Genomic DNA, 19,631 nt, shown 5'->3' with positions numbered 1-19,631 from the left:
AAGACCCAGATTAAACTAGTATCAGAATGTACAGCAATGCAGCAGCGTACTAGTTCTCCCTTGGGGGGCATTTATCCTCTTTTGTTGTGGTAAATTGTCTGCCTGGAAAATGGTACCCAAAGTGCACCGTCAAGCCAACATACATTTTGCTTTATCTTATATTTACTTTCTTTCTTTTCTTTTTTCTTTCCTTTCTTTCTTTCTTTCTTTCTTTCTTTCTTTTTTTTGGATAGAGAATCTCCTGCAGCCCAGGCTAGCCTTGAACTTGCTACGTGCCTGAGGATGACCTTGAACACGGGATCCTCCTGCCTCTACCTCTGAACAATGCGTGTTTGAGTATGAAACAACTGAAAACTTCCATGCACTATAGTGATGCTGCCCCCACCCTCCATAACTGTGCTGTCCAGTATGGCTTGTTAGTGGGATTCCGACCTACCTCTCAAATAGGGGAGAAACACCAATGCATTTTCTAGGATGCAAGCAGCTATCTTGGTTGGATTCACTGGAAAGCATGTGTGTGGCTGTTTCTAAAACAACGAGACAACAGATGAGCTCTCTCTCTTTTACTTTTCCAGCTCTGGAAGGCATAACTGAAGCGAGGTGTCTGCTGGCTTTTCTTTTTGTTTTTCTCTTCTTCTTCACTTTTTTTTTTTTAAATAAGCGCCCCCTTGCAGTGTTCTCATTAGCTGTGCCTTTCGCCTGCCTTTCGGAAAGGATGCTAGCCTGACTCACGCTTCTCGCTCCTTCTCCTTTCTTCCCGAAGCTCTCCTTCCCCCTCACTTCCTTTGTAGTGCATCACGGCACAGATAGAAATTTTCACAGCCTGGGCCTTTGGGGTGGGGGCAGCAGCTCTCAATTGAATCAAACTTGTCTACAACTCTAGCTTAGCATTTCCAGAAACCTCCTCCTCTCTTTAGACTGCTTAAGGATACAAACTAATTAATCCTCACAGCCTCGTCAAGCCCTCGTTGGGAAGGTGACCCTTACAATTGCCACCACCCTGGCCCTCCCTGGCTCCTATCACCAGGCACCTCCTTGTCGCCCCAGTTCTCAGCTATAGTCTGACAAGCCAGAGCCGGAACAGAAAATTCCCTTTTGAGTCCCTGTGTTTCCCCCAAATGAACCGTTTTCACTCTTCTCGACCTCCTCACGCCCTTGCCTCTGCTCTACATGGGACAGATTGCTCAGTCACCAGACCACTGAACCCCAACTCCCTTGTGTGTGCCATGTGTGAGTATGTCTGAAGCAGAGATGTCACCATTTTCAGGGACATGGCCCTCTCTGCGTTTCGAGTCACACCAGGCGCACGGAGACCAAGAACAGCAGCGGGGAGAGCTTTTGCACGCTGTGCACATGTAGATGTCAGGACCCACCATTCTGACTGTGAGAGAGGTGAGGCTGCAGACTTGGTGGTATCTCTCCCAACTGGGTGATGGCTTCCCTACCCAGTTTGAATTGATGACTCAACTAAGGAATTAAAATTAGCAAGGCAAGAAAATTCCAAGTGAGGTGAGAAAGCTGTAGAAATAGTTCCAGATCCCCCAGTACCGAGCCATTCACCATCACTCCTGATGACAGGGGCAGAGTTAGGAACATTCGATGTGGGTGTATGTCTTTTTCACATACAGAGAGCTGCGAGTTGAGAGCTGGGCAAGGTTTTTTTTTTTTTTAATTAAAAATATTTTCAAGGAAAATAAAACATGAATCAGGAGCAGTGAAATGTTTAAGTCTTCTAGGTGGCAGACTGAAAGCAAGCAGGCAGGGATGCCTCTGTCTCTCCCTCTACCCCAGACTACTTAAGCAGTTAAATGATTGGTACTAGGGACCAAGTCTTACTTGCGGGGGGGAAAAAAAAAAAAAAAAAAAAAAAAAAAAAAAAAAGAAAAGAATAAAGAAAAGAAAATATGATGCAATGACTCATGTTTTAACAAAAATCTGCATCTTAAATTCAACAAGAACAGGCTGGAAAAGGTGAGGCAAGTTTCAGGGTCCTGTTTAGCCTTCAAGTGCCTAGACGTAAGTCCTCTGGTGATCCAGAAAAGTCCTTTCCTGTACCCACAAAGGGCATGTGCAGGGACACTTAGCAGGCCTCTTACTGTCCACTTAGGAATCTGGATGTTAGAGCAGGAAAGATGAGGCCTTTGCAGTGACGACCTGACTTGGATCCCTTTGCTCCACATAAAGGTTTGGAAGGAAAGAAGCAAGTCCACAAAACACACACACACACACACACACACACACACACACACACACACACACACACCTGTGCAGGCTCATTAATTTAAAGGGTAAGTCACGAGGGATGACATCAAGGCCGTCTTCTTACTGTGTACAGGACTTGCTTAGGGTTTTCCATGCTCACACAGAAGAAGGCGTGGACGCTCTGATGAGAGTGCTCTCGAATTTCCCGAGTCTTCACAGTCAGTAAGGTTTGGAGCCTCGGAGAGCAGAAAGCAGCAGGCATAGTTTACTTCTGAGTTTGCCCCACACTTGTGAAAATAAGAAGATTCGGCTTCTCTTTGCACAGTTTTTTTTTTTTAAAGCACCAGAAATGAAACTCAAAGTAATTTGGTAAGCTGTGCTGTTGGGTCCTCAGACAGCTCCAAAGTTATCTGTCTACATTTCAGAGGGAGGATCCCTGTTAAGAAGAAAATAACAAAAACAAATGAAATGTCAGTTTTCTTCCTGCAAGGACTCCAGGACTTCCCATTTCCCCTGACACTTATCTAGATCTTTCCAAATTTTTGTAAAGACATAAGATGAAATATAACAGCTCAGAAGGCAAATACAACATTGCAGACTCTTCCATAGCCCCCCCCCCCCCCGTTTGCGCCTAAGGATTGAGAATCTTTCAAGGAATTTTAAGCAAAAAGCCTGAATGAGGTGAGGTGGGCGGGGGTGGTTCGGCTCTGCTCAGCCTGCCCCCACCACACAAGTTAATAAATACGCGATTCGATTCGGCAAAATGAATTTTAATTTTAATTTCAGAAGATTCCTCTGTAAAGTACGATTCCCTTGTCCTTAAAGGGACGGATGCTGTGGGCTTTCACTCCGGGGATGTGATGTGAAGCCGAGGAGGAAAAAGCAGGCAGATATTTGGGACTTCAAAAAGCGTTGTGACGTTCATATTTATATTCTCTTATTCATTTTCTATCTGAGTATGGCCTTTGCCAAGGGCAGAGCACACAGTAGGTCTATAGCAGGTGCCACGGAAAATGATGCTGAGGTTTTACGCAAAGGGTTCAGTGCCATGAGTGTGCCTTCCTTCTTTTGGTGTGTGTGTGTGTGTGTGTGTGTGTGTGTGTGTGTGTGTGTGTGTGTATGGGGTGGGTTGTCTGGTAGTGACTTTTATTTTAAACAAGGCTTCATAGGTGGGTGGATCTGTCTAAGGTGTTTTGGACACACCTGCCTGCCCCTGAGTTCTGAGCAAAGGCTAGTGATTTCCAGCCTGGTCAGATCTGAGCCAGAGCCTGTACCCTGGAGCCAGAGGCCTAAGCAGGCCTGGTCGAGCGAGAGGTCAAGGTCGGCCTTGAGGCCGCTATTGATCTGGCTGGGAACGCGAGACACCGAGCGCAGCAAGACTAAAGGGGGAGCTGTGAGACCAGACATTAACAGCTTTCAGCGCAAATGATGCCGTGCCAGACGGGCAGAGGGAAAAGGAGGAGACTGGAGTGGCAGCTGGGATCGCTCGCTGCCTGCACCCGACCGCCTCCTGGGAGAGGAGGAGGCTCAGGCCCGGCAGACAAGGCGGCCTCTTGCTGGCGGCCGCGAGGTGGAGCGCTCGGTAGCGACAGCTCGGGCCCTGCACCCGCGCGCACGCCTTCCCGCCGTCGGGGTACCGCGGGGTCCGGGGAGGCCCTGCTCGGGGTCAGTCCCGGCTGCGCCGCCGCTTCCCGCTGCTCCTTCTCGAGTCCCATCCGTGCTGGAGCGGGCAGCTGACTCCGGGGGCTCCTGAGCTCCTTTTTTTTTTTTTTTGAGTGAGCTCCTCCTTCTCCCTTGTCCTGGGCCGGGTCCCCCATCCTTGGAGCCATCTCCCCCAGAAGGTGAGGGCCACGTGTTTGAATTTCGCGCCCAAGGTGGCAGGCTGCTGCTGGCAGGCCACAGCGTTTTAAGTACAGACTTGTCCTGACGCGCTGTGTGTTTGGGGGTAAAGTGTTATCCCTCTCTGGCCTCCCTACCCATCTGCCGGTCTGCGAAACAAGACTAGTTGCTCTTTCAAATTGAAGCGAGGATGTGAGGATAAGGCCAGTTTATGGATTTCTTGGGAGCTTTATTAAAGGGTGGGTGTGGGCTATTTTTTTACCCCCGACTCTGGCCACTTTCCTGGAAATATTTTTTTTTTTTCGTTGGGGCGGGATGGATTAGGAGGAGACGTTTCCAGACTTTGGACCACGTGTGTGTGGTGGTGGGCAGCAGCACGCGGCCTGCCCGGCCTGTAGAAGGAGGTGGCAAATCCGCCCCCATCCTACATCACCACGGCTCAGCCTCGCGTCGGTCCGTGGACCTTGCAGCCCACAGCGCTGGAAACTGCAAGCTGGGGCACATCGTACAGTGATTATTTTGGGTAAAGTGGGAAGGGAAGAGAGATCCTTCTGTCCTTGCTCCTAGCACTGAGAGCTTCGGTGGTGCCAGGGCCCCACCCATGGCTTTCAGGATGAACAAAAAGCCCAGGTGCCCCCTGAGGTACAGGCCCCGGGAGAGGAGGCTCGCCTGGAGGCCTTGCAGCCTCGCCAATCCCTGGGCTGAAGCCGGGGCGCCGGGCCTGGGGCGGGGTGAGGCCGGTGCAGCCAGTCTCACCGCAAAGCTCAGCCCCAGCCAGGCCCCGACCCGCCCTGGCCGCCAGGGAGAGGAAAAGGGGTCCAGGAGCCCGGCGCGCCCAGCGCGGGAGGCCAGGTTATCCAGTAGACCCAGCTGGTCTTCTGGAAGAGAGCGCCGGGAGGGGGCGGTGCGTTCGGGGACTGCAGCCTGGCCTTGTCCCCGGGCCACGGGCAGGCCCCCACAACTCCCCTTGTCCTCGCCGACTAGAGATCAAACGGCTGACAAGGCAGCTCTGTCCTTCCCGGTCCGACAAGCAATTTCAAGTCCGATCCCCGGCCTTGGAGGAGGGGGGCGGATATCCAGGTTGCGGAGATTTTACGGAGAGAGTTGGGGGGCGCCTCTCCGAGTCACCCTCCTGCGGAGCGCTAGCCACGCCCGCTTCTGGGTCTGTGAGTCCCACGTGGAGTGCCCATGTCCCTCTAGCGCGTGCTTCCCAAGGAGACTAGGATGTGGGGGCGGGACAATGCTTGACCCCTAGGAGTTAATAGGGCTCAGAAAGGCGAGGGTCCTTTCTGGAATTGGATTCAAACAAAATGCACACCCCCTCCACCCGTGCCCTCCTAGTATCTTTTACTTTGTTGTCTAAGAGAACCAACCTCCCCCCCCCACACACGGTTTATATGGAAATACTTTTTGGAAGTTTCTACAAAACGCCCCCACCCCAAATAAGTAAAACCAACTGTAACTACTTTTCCAGAGAGTGAAGTGAAGCAATTGTATCTATCTCCCCAGTCCCTCCCCCTCGCCCCCCCATTTCCAACCCTCCTTCCTGAGTGTTAAGAGTGGGTGAGTTTAGACTTGCTTGGACTCAGTGTACCTCAGTCACTCACAGAGCACTCCGCCCCCTTTCCCAGGGGGTCCTGCTCCCGGAATAGGGAGAGTGAGGGAGGGGACAACAAAGATTTTATTTTATTTACCCTCTCCCCCCGCTTTTGCGCAGCCAGTGCTTGGGGATAAGACCAGCTCACAAAAACAGCAGTTTGCACGTGTGGCCGGTCTGGGTTGCGGGTGTGCGCACTGGCGAGTGTGTGTGAGTGCGCGCGCGCGTGTCTCGGTGTGTGCTTTCTTGTTCTCTTACAGGGTACAATGTTAAAAAGCCACCGCTAGTCGCCCCCAGTGCTCCGACTCTCTGGGTCTTTTTGTCTCTAGAGCAGATTAAACGTCACGTCCGCACTTGAACTTGAATTTTATCCCATTGTACAGAGGCAGCCCCAGCCACAGAGAGACCGAGAGCTCCCGGAGAACCCGGACTCCGCCATCTTCACGTTGCAATCTATAGCTCCTGTCCACGCCCGCACCGACCCGGGCGCACTGGGCGAACCGCCCCGCAGACCCGCTCCCCCTGGGCCCGCGGCGCCGGGCAGTGCTGGGGAGCGCGCGCGGGGACCCGCAGCCCCTCCGGCCGGCGCCAGCCTGCCAGGTGACCCGGGAAGGAGCCGCTCCCGGAGTCCCCCAGAGCCTCGGAGGGGTCAGCCTCCGAGAAAGAAAAAAAGCAGGCAGCGCGCAGAAAACCCAGAAAGAGCCGAACCAAGGCAGTTTTTCATTGCTTTCGGGTTTTTGAGGGGGCGGGGTAAGGGGGGCACGAGACAAGTCCCCAAGTTTTCTTTGCTTTTTTTTTTTTTTGCTTCTTTTTTGAAATTTGTTTGCATTTTTTTCTCCCCCCTCCCCTTGGGTGGAAGTGCGCGTTCCACCTACCAGACCCCGAAAGAAAGGTGTCAAGAGGCCGGTGCAAAACCCGGTGTAACTTCAAGAAGACATTTACAAGTCTAAGAGGCCAAGCACTTTGAAGAAGTGTGAGAAATATTTTTCCTTCAAAAGAATATATTTTTTAAAGAAACCGGTCAGCCCGCGGCGAGCAACTGCAGTTTTATAATTTATTTTAGCCTTTTCTATTTTAGACCAAGCCATCTTCCTGGTTTTTTTCTTTTTGCAAAAACAAAAACAAAAACACAGCCCAGAAGAAAAAGCAAAATAAAGACGAAGAAGAAGAAGAGGAGGAGGAGGAAGAAGAGAGGAAGGGCAGAGGCACCAACCCGGGCGGAGGAGGAGGCGCGGCGGCGGCGGCGGCGGCTCTGACCCCCTCCCCGGCCCGCATCTGTGCAGCTCTCCGGGCGATGCCAGAATAGATGCCGGGGCAATGTCCCGCCGCAAACAGGGCAACCCGCAGCACTTGTCCCAGAGGGAACTCATCACGCGTAAGTGTCTGCCGCGCGCGCGAGGGGCCGGCGGCCGGAGCCCCGGGCGCCCGGGGCTGGGGACACCAAACTGGGCGCAGCGGCCGGTCGTGGGGCCCTGGGAAAGTTTTTCTGCAGCCGGGGGCAGCCGCTGCGAGCTCCAGGCTGGGGAGGGGACGCGCGGGCTTGCAGGCGGCTATGCGCGCCGAGCCCGGCTGGACGCTTGGCCCTCCAAGCGGCGTGTGTGGCGGCGGCGGCGCTGGTGGCGGGGTTTGGAGAGGAGGGGGAGGGGGCCGGGGAGCGGAGGGGGAGGGGGAGCCGGGAAAAGTTGGCGAGCGCGTGGGTCCGCGCTCGGAGGAGCGGGCGGACCGAGCCCCGAGTGCGCCCTGGACCCGGGCACCCACAGGACGAGGGGGTGGCCTCGGGCGTCGGGTGCCGAGCCGCTGCTCCCCGCCAGGCTGGGCGCCGGTCGCGCTGGTTCTAGGATTCCGAAGCCTCCGTCCCCTCCCTCCTCTCGCTATTTGCAAAAGAATCCAGCTGCGCAGCTGTTTGCTGGGCTGGAGCACCCCCTCCTCATTTCTCCACCTCCGTCTCCTGGGACGGTCTTGTCTTCTTCCCCCCTCCCTCAAGTCCCCCCAAAAAATGTGGGGGGAGGATTTGTGTTGGTGAAAAAAAATCCCCGCCACGAGTTAAAAAAAAAAAAGATAGTCATGAGTGGGAAAAGAGAGATGCTCTTATAACAGTAAAAATAAAGATGAAAAAAAAAAAAAAAAAAAAAAGGAAGAGTAGAAAATACCTATTGCCCTCTTATCCATCTTTCTATCTCAGTATCTTTCATCTTCCCCATCTAAATAAACAAGGCAGGTCGCGGTGCAAATCCGCCGGATTTCAAGCAACTGGAGGGGCTCGCGAAGTCAGGCAGCAGGGCAGACACGCAGCAGCTTCCAACGCCCCAGCTGGGTTCATTTAGAAAAGAAAACGCCAGCGAGAGCCGCGCAGGTACGCAGTTCTCCCGGAGCCCGCCGGGTCCCCGTGCTGCCACCAGCGAGGTCCGCTTGCAGAGCTCCGGGCCGGCCCGGGCTGCAGCCTCCGCGAGTCTCTCCCCGCGTTTATTTGGGTCGCGGTTGCTTGTTATTTATTATTTTTTTATTGCAATAGAAATAAAATTTCCTCTGGGTGCCATCGAGACCTCAGGCAGGTTGTAATTTTGCAATCCTTCGCTCACCTCGCTGCGCTGGGGCCGGGCTCTCCGCGCTAGAGCGGAAAAGGCTGTGAATGACGGCCGCCGCCTAGGACTGGCTGCCCTGAGGTCAAGAGCCGAATATTTATGTTATATTTTAAAGAATTTAAATAAATAAATAAATATATAAAGGGGCTCTCCCCTCCCCTGCAACCCAGCGCAGGAGCCATCTGCTCGAAGCTATTGCTGGTCCCATCTCTCCTTTGTTACAGCAGACACATTAGTAAGATTTTGTGCGTTCTATTATTATTATTATTATTATTATTATTATTATTATTATTATTATTGTTATTATTATTATTATTTCGGGGCATATATATTGAAGTGAGGTTCTTGGGAGAGGATGTCTTTTTAGGGGCAGGAGGGAAGAAGAGCCTCCTTTATTTTTGCAATGCTATAATGTCAAAGGAGACTTACTGGTTGCATTTAAAAGAAAATGTTTTGCAACCAGATTTGAGCCTGGTCTCATCAAGAGCCTCTTGACCACTTGGTATTTATTTTCTTCCTTTAGTTTGCCACAGCCTTGGGTTATTTTAACAAGCCCCCCCCCCTCCTACCTTTAGGTGAGGTGACTGTTAAAACATCCATACTTCCAGACCCTAATTTGTCCAGGAGGCAGTTTGCCCCGGGGAGCCCCTGTATAATTACAAGGATTGTTTTTGAGGAGGGGAGAGAGAGAGTCTATGGGAAGAAGGAGACGCTGGTAGCTTCAACCTGAGAACATTGAGTATTAGGGGGAAAGGCAGGTAGATTTGCTGTCTTTTTCTCTGGGTATCTCTGGGACATCCTGGGCAAGCTCTGAGCAGAGGGACCAGTGGCAGCTGGGCCTGGGGCTGACGGGTGCTTGGTGTGACATGTCTCCATTCTGCACTGGCTCACTGTCTCACCCTTACTCAGAGCAGCTGGGAAAAGCCAGCTGACGCTGCACCAGAGGAGAGAAGTGATGGGAAGAAAAGAGGGGCAGGAGGCCAGGCTGCTAAGCAATTCTACCTGCTTTCTGGAGGCCCCAAGAGCCTGGGCATTGTTTAGGGTTTAAGGAAGGAGAGTGGTCCAAAGAGTGCTCAGGAAAAGCAGCTGGCTTTTCCGTGCACGGTGTCATCCCAGAGGTGGCAAGACAGGGATGCAGGAGATGCAGCGTGGCCCGGGGGATGTGGGTAGCCACAAACCGTGGCATGTGGAGCCCTGGTTGCAAGGGGACTCTGAAGCCCTGGCCAGCAAAGCAAGTGTCTCAGCCCCTACCTCTCACATGTGAGATTTCAGTATGCGAAGGAAACCATGTAAAATGTGGCGTATCGTTTTCAGCTGGGTGGCAGCCTTGGGCCTGTGGGGCAGCCGCTTAAGGTTCTTTGGGGATGATGCAACTAAGATCCACTGATGGCCTCGGAAAGCAGAGAAGCTCAAAAGTAACACCCATGATTGTGTGTGTGTGTGTGTGTGTGTGTGTGTGTGTGTGTGTGTTGGGGGTTAGGAGAAGGGCTCCTTAAAGAGTTAGTTACATTTACCGGTTAACAAGAGTGAGGCAGCTAAGAGAGTGGGAGACAGCTGGAAAGGAAAACCTGAGGTCTCTGGTTTGTTTCAAAATGTTTGACCCAGATGGATGTGGCTTTTCAAACAGGAGGACAGACACATCAATAAAATCAAACCCAAAACAACACAGGGGGAGTATGGTCGAAGGGAGGTGAGGGAGGCAACCGCTGGCCAGGCAGAGGGAAGGGCCTTCTTGCACCAGCCATGCCAGGCAGGGTCAGGCAGAAGGAAATGTGTTGTGAAGTCTGTGGAAAAACTCAAAGGTTTTCTGAAGAAAACAAGGAGGTAAAATTGAGTGCTCAATTACAGAGCGCTAATGAAGTCAACTTTTCAATAACCCACCAACAGGTTCCTAAGGAAGGGTAGTAATCTGCTGTACGCCTTCATGATTTTGCACAACAGCCAGAGAGCCAAGATTTGCCGCAGAAGTTAGGCTGGTTGAATTAATTCCATACTAGCCTCTTCAAATTGGGTTTTGTGGTCGTTGTAGGTTTTAAAGGTGGCTATGTTCATAATTATCTGAACCCTAGGGTACAGTACGTCTCTACTGGTTCACTTATAAGCTGCATTTCTGATACATTTCATAGGATATGCCCCCCCCTTTCTCTTTCTGTGATAGTCGGGTAGGGGCAGTGAAGTTTGCCTGCCGTTTTCACAGAAGGGAACCCCGTGTCATTAGAAGTGTGATATGTCAGCGGCTCAGATTTCATGGGAGAATAAAAACGTGTTCGCCAAAGGTGTTATGCCAGGTTGATTTTATTCATTTGTAATTCACACCTGAGAGAAAACAGCCATGAGCATATTTTAACACCCCCTCATATTTTTGAAGAATATTTTCCCTCTTATTCAAAGATTTTTATATACATGTTTGTTTCTTGTTTGGAAGGGGAAGTCTGCTATCTGCCTGAGCTCTGGCTTTGGCAAATTTGATCTAGTCTTCAGTATGTTTCATAACAGAAAAACAAATCCGCTTTCCAATTTTGGGGTGAATGCAGTTACTTTTGGGGAGCTGGCCTTAGAAACTTGGAAAGGGTAGATGGTTAGGTACATGTCTCAGCTTACCAGCAAAGGACCCAATGGGTCTTCCTTGACAAGAGGAAAGGTCAGTTTTCAGTGCATTTGACAGTAATTAAAACTATATCTCAGGTGAAATGGACGCTTCTAAAACTGGTTACAGACTTCAGTTTCCTACAGCGGCAAGCAGGTTTTAAACGCCTAATCAGACTTTGACTCCTGATAGCTCCTCCCCGCCTTTATGCATCAATTCTACCCCTCCCATCTCCACAGCCTCGCTCTCTCTGTTGCTTGTTGTGATAAAATACTTTACAAAGTAAACTTTCAGTGGAATTGGCTTTTGGTTAATGGTAAAGCCGGAGGCTCCAAGCCTCGCCTAGCGCCTCTCGTCAGCTAGGGGGCGCTCGGTGCCCGTGTCATGGCTGCGGTGCCTTCGCCGCTATGCCTGGGAACCCGCGTCCATCAGCAGCATTGGCCTAGGCAGCAGCTCCAGCAGCAGCAGCAGCAGCGGGCTGCAGTTTGTGTCGCTGCAAAATGTCTTAAGCGTGAAGTTGTAATATTGATTTTCCTGCGGAGATTCGTGCAGGACAAACATGAGAATATAAGTTTGAGAAATCTATTTTCAAGCCATTGGCATCCATTTGTAAGCCCTTACCTGGCAGGTGGGGAGACGTTTCCTTTTCTTTTTAAACAATTAAAATGGTTGTTCCTGAGTGAGTGTTCCGCGCCCCCCCGTCCCCCCGCCCCCGCCCCCGCCACGATCTGCCCATAGTCTTGAGTTCTGAACATTTTGTTTTGTTGGGAAGGCATTCAAAATTCATGCAGCGAGTCTGGTGAGAGTGGTTGTCATTTTAGGGGTAGTCCATCTTGATGCAGGTTACCTGGGGGTGGAGGGTGGTGGGGATCACTGTGAATTGCTCCTTAAGAGAGTGACGGACATAAGGCAGCTTGATGAATGGATATCCTTTCCGCTTCCATTTGATAGTACTTTCAATCGCATCTGTTCTCTAGTGACCCCCACAGAACTTAAGGGGAGCCGGCACTGTTTCCGCAACGGTATAACATGGGCAATTTTGTTTGCAAGGAGTGTGTGTGCTTGCTGGAGGAGGCAGCAGCAGCCACCATACCTTTCACCCCAGACGGTGGCATGTCATGAAGCTACATCGCTCGCCAAATGTGTGATTTTAGTCTTGGGGAATATGTGTGTGTGTGTTGATTGTGGGGGTTTTTAGAGTTCAAGACATCTGCAACCAGCAGTGTAAGCTGGAGCCGAGTGCAGGAATTCAGTTTATGAGCTGAAGAGCTCGCCCCGACACAGCAAAGCGCTTTATTCTAACCTAAAAGAGAAGTAAATTAGGTCAGACAAAAGCCTTCACTGTCATCAGTTGGAGGAAGAGGGCCAGCCGTTTATCTGATGATTTCTCTACTTGACTTAATGTTTGAATCTGCCCAGTTGTAAGCACACCATGGGTGCAAGCACGGAGGATAACTCTGAAATGAAGACCGAGGTACCTCTCCATCTGGGTCTGAGCAGTGGCTTCCGAACCTCAGAGCACTGTTTTTTTTTTTTTTTGCTTTAATTCAGTTTATAGAAATCCCTAATCATTTGCCTTGGAATTTGGGGACTTTCTCATACTGTGACTACACACCAACACAGACATTCAATTTTTGAAAAAAAATTATGTGTGCGTGTGCATGTGTGTGTGTGTGTGTGTGTGTGTGTGTGTGTGTGTTGATAGGACAGATGGCAGCTGGATGTTTTCCTGTGAGAATCTCTCCCTCTTTCATGAAGGAAGGACTCTTCGGCTGCCTGGTCGGGCCTTCCTTTTAGCTTAAACTCTCCAAGGGTTTTTCGTCCCCAGGTTAACGCTGATGTCACACCTGGGAAGGACAGGTGAAAAATAAACTCTTTTGTGTGTGTGGGGGGGGGGGCTGTGCCCAACACCACATGATCAAGGTATTGAGCAGCCTGTCCTGAAGACTTTGTTAGCTGCTGGCACACTTGGATTCTGCTTAGTCGGGGGGAGACAGAGAAGAACGCTGGCGATGGTGGCCCCACGTCATACAGATGTTCCTACTGTGGCTTTGTCCTGTCTCAGCGTTTGCTTGACTCATAAGATCCTGCTTTTAGGCGCGGGGGGGCGGTGTCTTGAGTGCTTTGCCCTCTACCAGTGGCCATCCACTCCCCCCCCCCATCCCCATCTCACAAATCTGCTTTCCCATCCTAGGGAGCTAAATACAGGACCAGTGGAGGTTGCTCACATTCTGTTACAGTGTCTCTAATTAGTGGACAACCTCCCCTGAGCGTTTGGTGTTCACAGGATGTGAAACCTAAAAATTGCTGGGAGCAGGCTCCCCATCAGGAGCTGGTTAGAGGTGAGCATAGCCATCTCTTGTTTACTGACAGAACGGCACTAGCTGGTGAGCAGTGCTGTGTTCCGGGGACTCTTGCTGGCGGTTTGACATATGTAAGTTTTGTATGCAGTTGCTGAAATTCCAGAATTTCATTCTTTTTTTTTTTTTTTTTTTTTTTTTTACCTCCCCCCCATCTCTTTCTCTGTGGCAGCTGATAATTTGCTTGGGTGTGGAATTAAGCCAGCTCGAGCTATTTACTGCAGTGAAATGCCAGACCACACAAAATTAAGTAACTTCAAAGTAAAAAGAGTTAAACAACAACAACAACAACAACAACACAACAACAACAAAAAAACCTCTCTGTTTTTCTATAACTTTTTACGACCTTGATCTGCTGAACTGCTAAAATACAAATACACTTGTGAATCACTCTAAGGCCCTTCTAGAACTGCATGCCGAGAGCCTCAAGAGAGCCGGGTGCCGGCATCATCTTCATTAGCAAGTGCCTCAGATGAAGGCGTTGCTACAAATGAGAGATGATGAAGTCAGAGTCGTGTTTAAATTTCTATCCTAGAGAGGAGGTATGGGAAGAAACGGCTGCCCTTGTGGGATTCTTGCTACCTCGGAGTAGCTGGGTCCCCTAAGAGACAGCCTCATGTCCACTGTACCCAAGGAAGTCCTCTCCCCCTGTAGTTCTGAAAACCCAAATGTTAAACAAAACAAATGCCCTCATTTGGCCAAGGGGACCCTCCTCTATCAAAGGGTTGCTAGCCCCACTGTGGCTGTGAATGTTTAGAAAGTGTTCTATGGTTGGTACATCCCGCCCCCCCCTTCTTTCTTTTTAAAGGCAGCTGTTTTATTTATCAAAGTGATGCCGATTCATTCTTGTTTGTCATGGGCTTAGCTTTGCATTTCATTTTCTGGTACAATGAGGGTCTATGGATATGGCTGAGTATAAATTTCCTTTCCCCTTCCTTAGTTTTGAGGGGATCCAGGCTTCCTGAACCACGTTTTTGGGGGTTCTCCAGAGCCACGTGCAGTGGAGGACAGGGGCTGTTATAGGACAGTCTGTGCAGATGGGGCTGCCAGCCCTCACCATAGGATTCTCCTACCTAGACTCCATCACTGAAGGCCATGGAAGTGACGTTTCTCCCTGTAGCCAGGACTTCTGCATGGATCAGAAACTGCCCACCTTCCTGGAGTGCTGACCAGGTTCCACCATGCCCCCAGTTGGTCTTGTCAGCCCTAATCCTGGTCAGTTTCCCAGAGGAGAAACCTACTCTGCTGTCACATTCTCTGCTCACTGATTTCTCCCGGTCTTTATATCACTTGTCAGAAAATGGTGAACGTTTCACGTAATGTTGTGGTGATGTACACCTGTAATACTAGCACTTTGCTGGGGCGGGGGTGGGGTGGGGGCAATGAGCAGGCAAGTGGATCTCTGAGTCCAGGCTAGCCTGGTCTACAGAGCTAGCTCCAGGATAGGATCAGGAAACCCTGGCTTGAAAAACAAAACAAAACAAAACAAAACAAAACCAGGAACAATTTCAATTTGAGTTGTGTGCTACGGTAGGCGTAAAGCAGGCAGGGTAGCAAGCTGGTGTGTGCTATGTCCCTACTCCTGCCTGGAGGTGGCTTTTGTAAGGTCTTAGACAGATGCAGAGAAGTGACGCCTGGGACTTGCAGGACGAGAGAGGGCCGATGATCAGGGCAGAGGGGGCAGACTAGAACGTAATTCCTGCATTGCACCCTGTTAGATGTGCCTTCCCAGGTCCTTGCTAGGAGCCTAACCCTTTGTAGCCCCGCATGGGTATTCCTCTCAGCATGAGCTTTACCCTTGCTCCTAGCGCTTCTTCTTTGGACACTTCATTACTCCTCCAATTGCAGAACATTATCAAACCTCTCGTTGCATCGTCCAATCATAGGTCATTTTCTCCCCCAAGAATTGATGCCTGCCTTCTCCCACCCAGCCCTCTTCTTCCCCTCCCCCAGCCTTCTCCTTCCCCCTCCCTATGCCTGCTATTTTTCCCATGGATCCAATAAATTAAAAATTGATGGGAGCTCGGAAAATGTCGTGCTCCACCGGACGTGAGTGTAGGTGGTTGTAACTGTTGCTGTGTCTCTTGGGTGTCTCGGCCCCTTTTCAGTGTCCGCCCAGAACAGACTGGGAAGACCCCTTTGCAGACTGTTGGTAAGCATGGGTTAGCTGGCCAAGGTTCTAGCTTCCTGAGAAGCAGGCCTAAAGTCTCCAGTCACAAGGAGGCAGAGCTTGGTAGATGCTGAACAGATTTTTGTAAGCATGTATAAGCATTGTGATGGCGGCTGTGACGTTGGCGGCACACCGTTTTAACAAGCTGCCCTCTCCCCCAACGCGCCCCCCTCCGTCTCCACCTACCTTACTGAAACAATACTTACTGTGCTTAGTCATTAAGGATAGAGATTTGGAATTGAGCAGAAGCAAAGGGGAACAGGAGCCTATGTATTGCTTCGGCAGCAATGCATGTGCAAGTGTGTGTGTGTGTGTGTGTGTGTGTGTGTGTGTGTGTAGCAGCACACTCACACCATGGCCTGGGGACAGCAGGTAGCAGATCTTTTGGCTGGAATTCCCTGAGGGGCAGGTGCAGGGCAGTTGTGCTGCAGGAGCAGGAGAGGCAGGGCCCTAGGATCTGTGTGCACATAGGGACTTTCACGCTGGATAAGGCCTCTGAGCCTTGCTGGAGGGTTGGTTGGTGGCTGCTCAGCTGTGCCAGTGTGAACAGCTCCTCTCCGTTTCTGTCTTCTGTCCCAAATTCCTTGCCATGGGAGCTGACACATGGCAAGTTTGCCTCAGGATCAAGGGTTCCCCCTTCTACTTAACAATGATGCGCGTTATTATTTGTGAAGCCTGATTTCATTGCCTATAATTGCGTTTACCAGCTGGGAGGAGGCCTGGCCTTGTAAATAAAATGTGGTTTTGTTGTAAAAAGAAAATCTAACTCTCTCTCTTTCTCTTTCTGTACATGTGCGTGTGTGTGTAAATATATATTTGCTCCTGTACTTTAGATTTAATATTTCAAAACTCTCTCCAATCCCACGGTATCTTACATTTGAGCAAGTTGCCGGCTGCCTCTGTCCATTCATTTTCCTCTTAATGAGTCAAACATTTTTAGCAAGTGCTGTTCTTATTTGGCTCGTGGTGTATTGAGAGCAGTCATATTTTACAGGCTGCCTGACACTCGGAGCTTTTCAGGAACACACATATCTTTTCAGAGGAGCGCTTTATCTGGGCCTTAATGTTTAACGCCCGAGGTTGAGGGAGGGGCTGGTTTCTAGAATCTGGGTTCGGATGGCCGCTTTGCATCTGCTTCTCTCTCTCGTGGAGCAATCGAGACTGTGCCTGTGTACGCAGAGGCTCAGTCCTCCGAGGTGGATCAGAGCCGGGAGATACAGATGCCTGGGCCAGACATATACATCCTCAGCGTAGGGCAGCCGAGGAGAGTTCCCAGAGGAACAGCCTCCCTTTTCTCAGGAGTTGGACCAAGAGGCTCTTTCCCCCTTTTCTTTCTTCCGTTATTGATACAGTTCTTAGAAGGGACACACACACACACACACACACACACACACACACACACACACACGCACTCAACATGCCCAGCCCATATCCGCTTGCCAGCGGAAATGAAACCACAGCCTTTGGGGTGTCTCTGAGAGACTCTGCCTGAGTTTTTCAGGCCCAGTCAGCTTGCCTGGTCCATCCATTCTCACCCCAGAAGTTGGGGTTCAGTGGGACTCTGCTGTTTGAATGCTGGGGGACGAGTCACCTTCCTCAGGAGAGAACCATTAGCAACAGGCCAGAGTTCAGAGACCCACACACAACCCGGGGGTGGGGAGAGGAAACTCCACTCCTGGGCGTTGACAGGGCAGGCATGCTGTCACCGGCAGGAGCTTTACTTTCAGCATTGAAGGTGGGAGGGGAGGTAGCTTTTGATTTTTTTTTTCCTGGTTCCTTCTCCTCCTAACTCCTTTCATAGTTGCAATTGGTTGGGTCCCAGTCTTGGCTCAGCATGTCTGTCTGTCTGGCTTTGGCACTTCAGGTTGGCTACCTGTAAGGGGGGGGGCACGGGGAGACAGAGAACTTAGAACTGTAGCTTAGTAAACAATAGTGCAGACCTTCATACCCAATGACTGGGGCTCACAGGACTTCCTGCATGAGGAAAGTAAAGAGACAGACAGACAGACAGACAGACAGACAGACAGAAGACAGACAGACAACCAGATATTACAAAAAAGGGTGCTAATTTGGAGTCTCTGTCAAAGAAGGAATGGAGACAGAGGAATATATGACCTTAGCTAATTTGTGTGCTAGTCTGTGCTTCTTTGGAATTAGAAACGGATCTGAAATTCTGTGGCCTGAGACCTCCTAACAGAGAGGACATAACTCATATTTTTTGAGAACTGGCCAGGTGGGTAGGCATGCCTGAAAAAGTTAGTCCTACTACTAATAATAATAAACTGAAGTTAGACTCAATTAAAAAACAAAGGGGCCCCTTTGCTGTCGAGAGCAGCATTAGGTTGGGGATGTAGGCTCATTGTTATCAAAGGCTGTAAGGACCAGGCGTGTTACCAGGCCTGCTCGAGGAGGCCATTGAAACCTTCCCAGGTATAGCACCTTTCCCTGCTTGGTCTGAATTCTCAATTTTATTTTGCCCCCCCCCCCCTCCACTGCCTTTCAGCTCATTTCCTTTTGCTTTTTTTTTTTTTTTTGACCAAACAATATTTTGACACCCTCCTTCTATTTATTAGTGTTCCCTTTTTGCAAACAGGGCACGATACATCCTTATATTTCTAAAGGACTGTTTGCACAGCTCTCTCCTTTGGCTCTGAAATTATGTATATGTAATTGGTAATTAAAGGTGCAAGCTTTTCAATATAAACAGTATTGCTCAGTGTTAGATTATTAAAAGGAAAGGAGGCACCGAATAATTACCTTTTACGTCCTGACAAACGGTTTACAGGGAATCCAGTCTCTCCCTCGAACCTTCAGCTTGAAGGTTGTGATTACATTTTAACCATGGCAAGGCAGCTTTTCATAAGATAAATCGGTAAATTAATTACGCAGCATTGTCTTCAAGCTCCTCTTAAAGTAAACTCCGATTTCCTTTTCAAGGGTAATTAATGGTTTCTGGTTGGTGTGGTGAGGATTGCCCCTTTACCTGTCTTCCTCCCTCCCTGCCCTGGTTGTTGTTGTTAGTGATGTACAGACAACAGATTTAAGATTTACACATCTGCGGGCTGTTTGTAAGTGCCTTTTTTTGTTTGTTTGTTTGTTTGTTTGTTTTTTGTTTTGGGGTGCATGTCTACATTTAATTCTCAGAGGGCCCTGCCTGCCTCCCGGTGACTATGGGCAGAGAATCAGGTTGTGATTTCCATTGGGGGTACCTGCACCTCTCCCTGTATCACGCACGGCACTAGGTGCACGTTCCATGTCACCGTCCTCAGATGCTGCATTCGGTTTTGCACGTGGACTTGCGTAGGCTCCACGCAAACTTATGTTCAGGAAACATGTAACACTGGAGACGCCACAGGATATTTTCCTTCAATTTTCCACGTTGGCTCTGGCTCATTAATAACATCACTACCATGAAATGTACCTTCCTCCTTTTCGCCCCATCCTGCTCCTCTGTGCCAATCGTTACCGCCCCCTCCCCCCCCATCTAATTGCTGGACAGTTCAGAATTCATCTCTCTCCTCGGTGTCAGACCTGTGGCTCTCCCCAGCTCCTCTGAAGCCCTGGCCACTTGTCTTCCATGCTGACACCTAAGAATTCCAGCCAGAGTAGCCCAGACCCCCAGGGGGACGCAGAACTTCCTCGTCCACTTCCTCTGATTTATTATGGCACTTCACTGCTGAGCCTTCCAAGGATCCCTTGAGGGAGTGGCTGCTTTTTTGAAGCATTTATTAGCTTCAAAATATTTAGATCCCATGCCCCTTCCAAAAAAGTAACATAAACAACAAAAGGAAATGTACTGGCTGCTAAAGACATTTTAAAAACCTCCAGATCTGCCAAGAAATGATTTTGGAGTTCGAAGGAGGTTTCTTTCTTTTCTTTTCCTTCCTTCCTTCCTTTCTTTCTTTCTTTCTTTCTTTCTTTCTTTCTTTCTTTCTTTCTTTCTTTCTTTCTTGGAATGAAAAGAAAACCAACCAGACAAAAAGGATGGTAGGGAGCTGATGGGCACTGAGAATTTTGCTAGGGTGTGGAGGTCTGAGCAGGAGTGCACCGTGTGGGGAAGCCAGCTCCCCTCTTTCGGGTTTGCTTTTTCCTTCCGTATTCTGGAACCCGACTCTTCTCTCTGAGCACCTGTGCCTCTTTCTCTGGGCAGGGCTGGCTTTCCGTCACCTGTCTGGGTTTCTGTTTTCCAGTTTGGTGCCTGGCTAGGACTCAGGTAGAAGAATGCAAGCAGGAAGCCCAAGAATGGGGAAGGCTATGGCCATGAATGAAAGCTGGTGGGGAGAGGACACGGGAG

At 50.0% G+C, this 19,631-nt stretch overlaps 1 protein-coding gene across 4 annotated transcripts in view; it reads left to right on the top strand.

The window, feature by feature from the left end:
- The first annotated feature begins 5,948 nt into the window (after positions 1 to 5,948).
- The window catches only part of Bcl11b (BCL11 transcription factor B), an 89,408-nt gene continuing 75,725 nt past the window's right edge, over positions 5,949 to 19,631 (top strand). For 2 of the 4 annotated variants that reach the window (XM_051151143.1, XM_051151123.1), the window contains exon 1: positions 5,950 to 7,013. In XM_051151143.1, coding sequence (XP_051007100.1) covers positions 6,956 to 7,013 — 58 coding nt within the window. In that variant the 5' untranslated portion in view covers positions 5,950 to 6,955. Of the gene's footprint in view, positions 7,014 to 19,631 lie in introns of all 4 variants that reach the window. The other 2 variants (XM_051151129.1, XM_051151136.1) reach the window with 2 other exon arrangements.

The sequence above is a fragment of the Acomys russatus genome, chromosome 1 (assembly GCF_903995435.1).
Source record: "Acomys russatus chromosome 1, mAcoRus1.1, whole genome shotgun sequence".
Lineage (NCBI taxonomy): Eukaryota > Metazoa > Chordata > Mammalia > Rodentia > Muridae > Acomys > Acomys russatus.
This window is presented reverse-complemented; position numbering and strand designations above follow the sequence as displayed.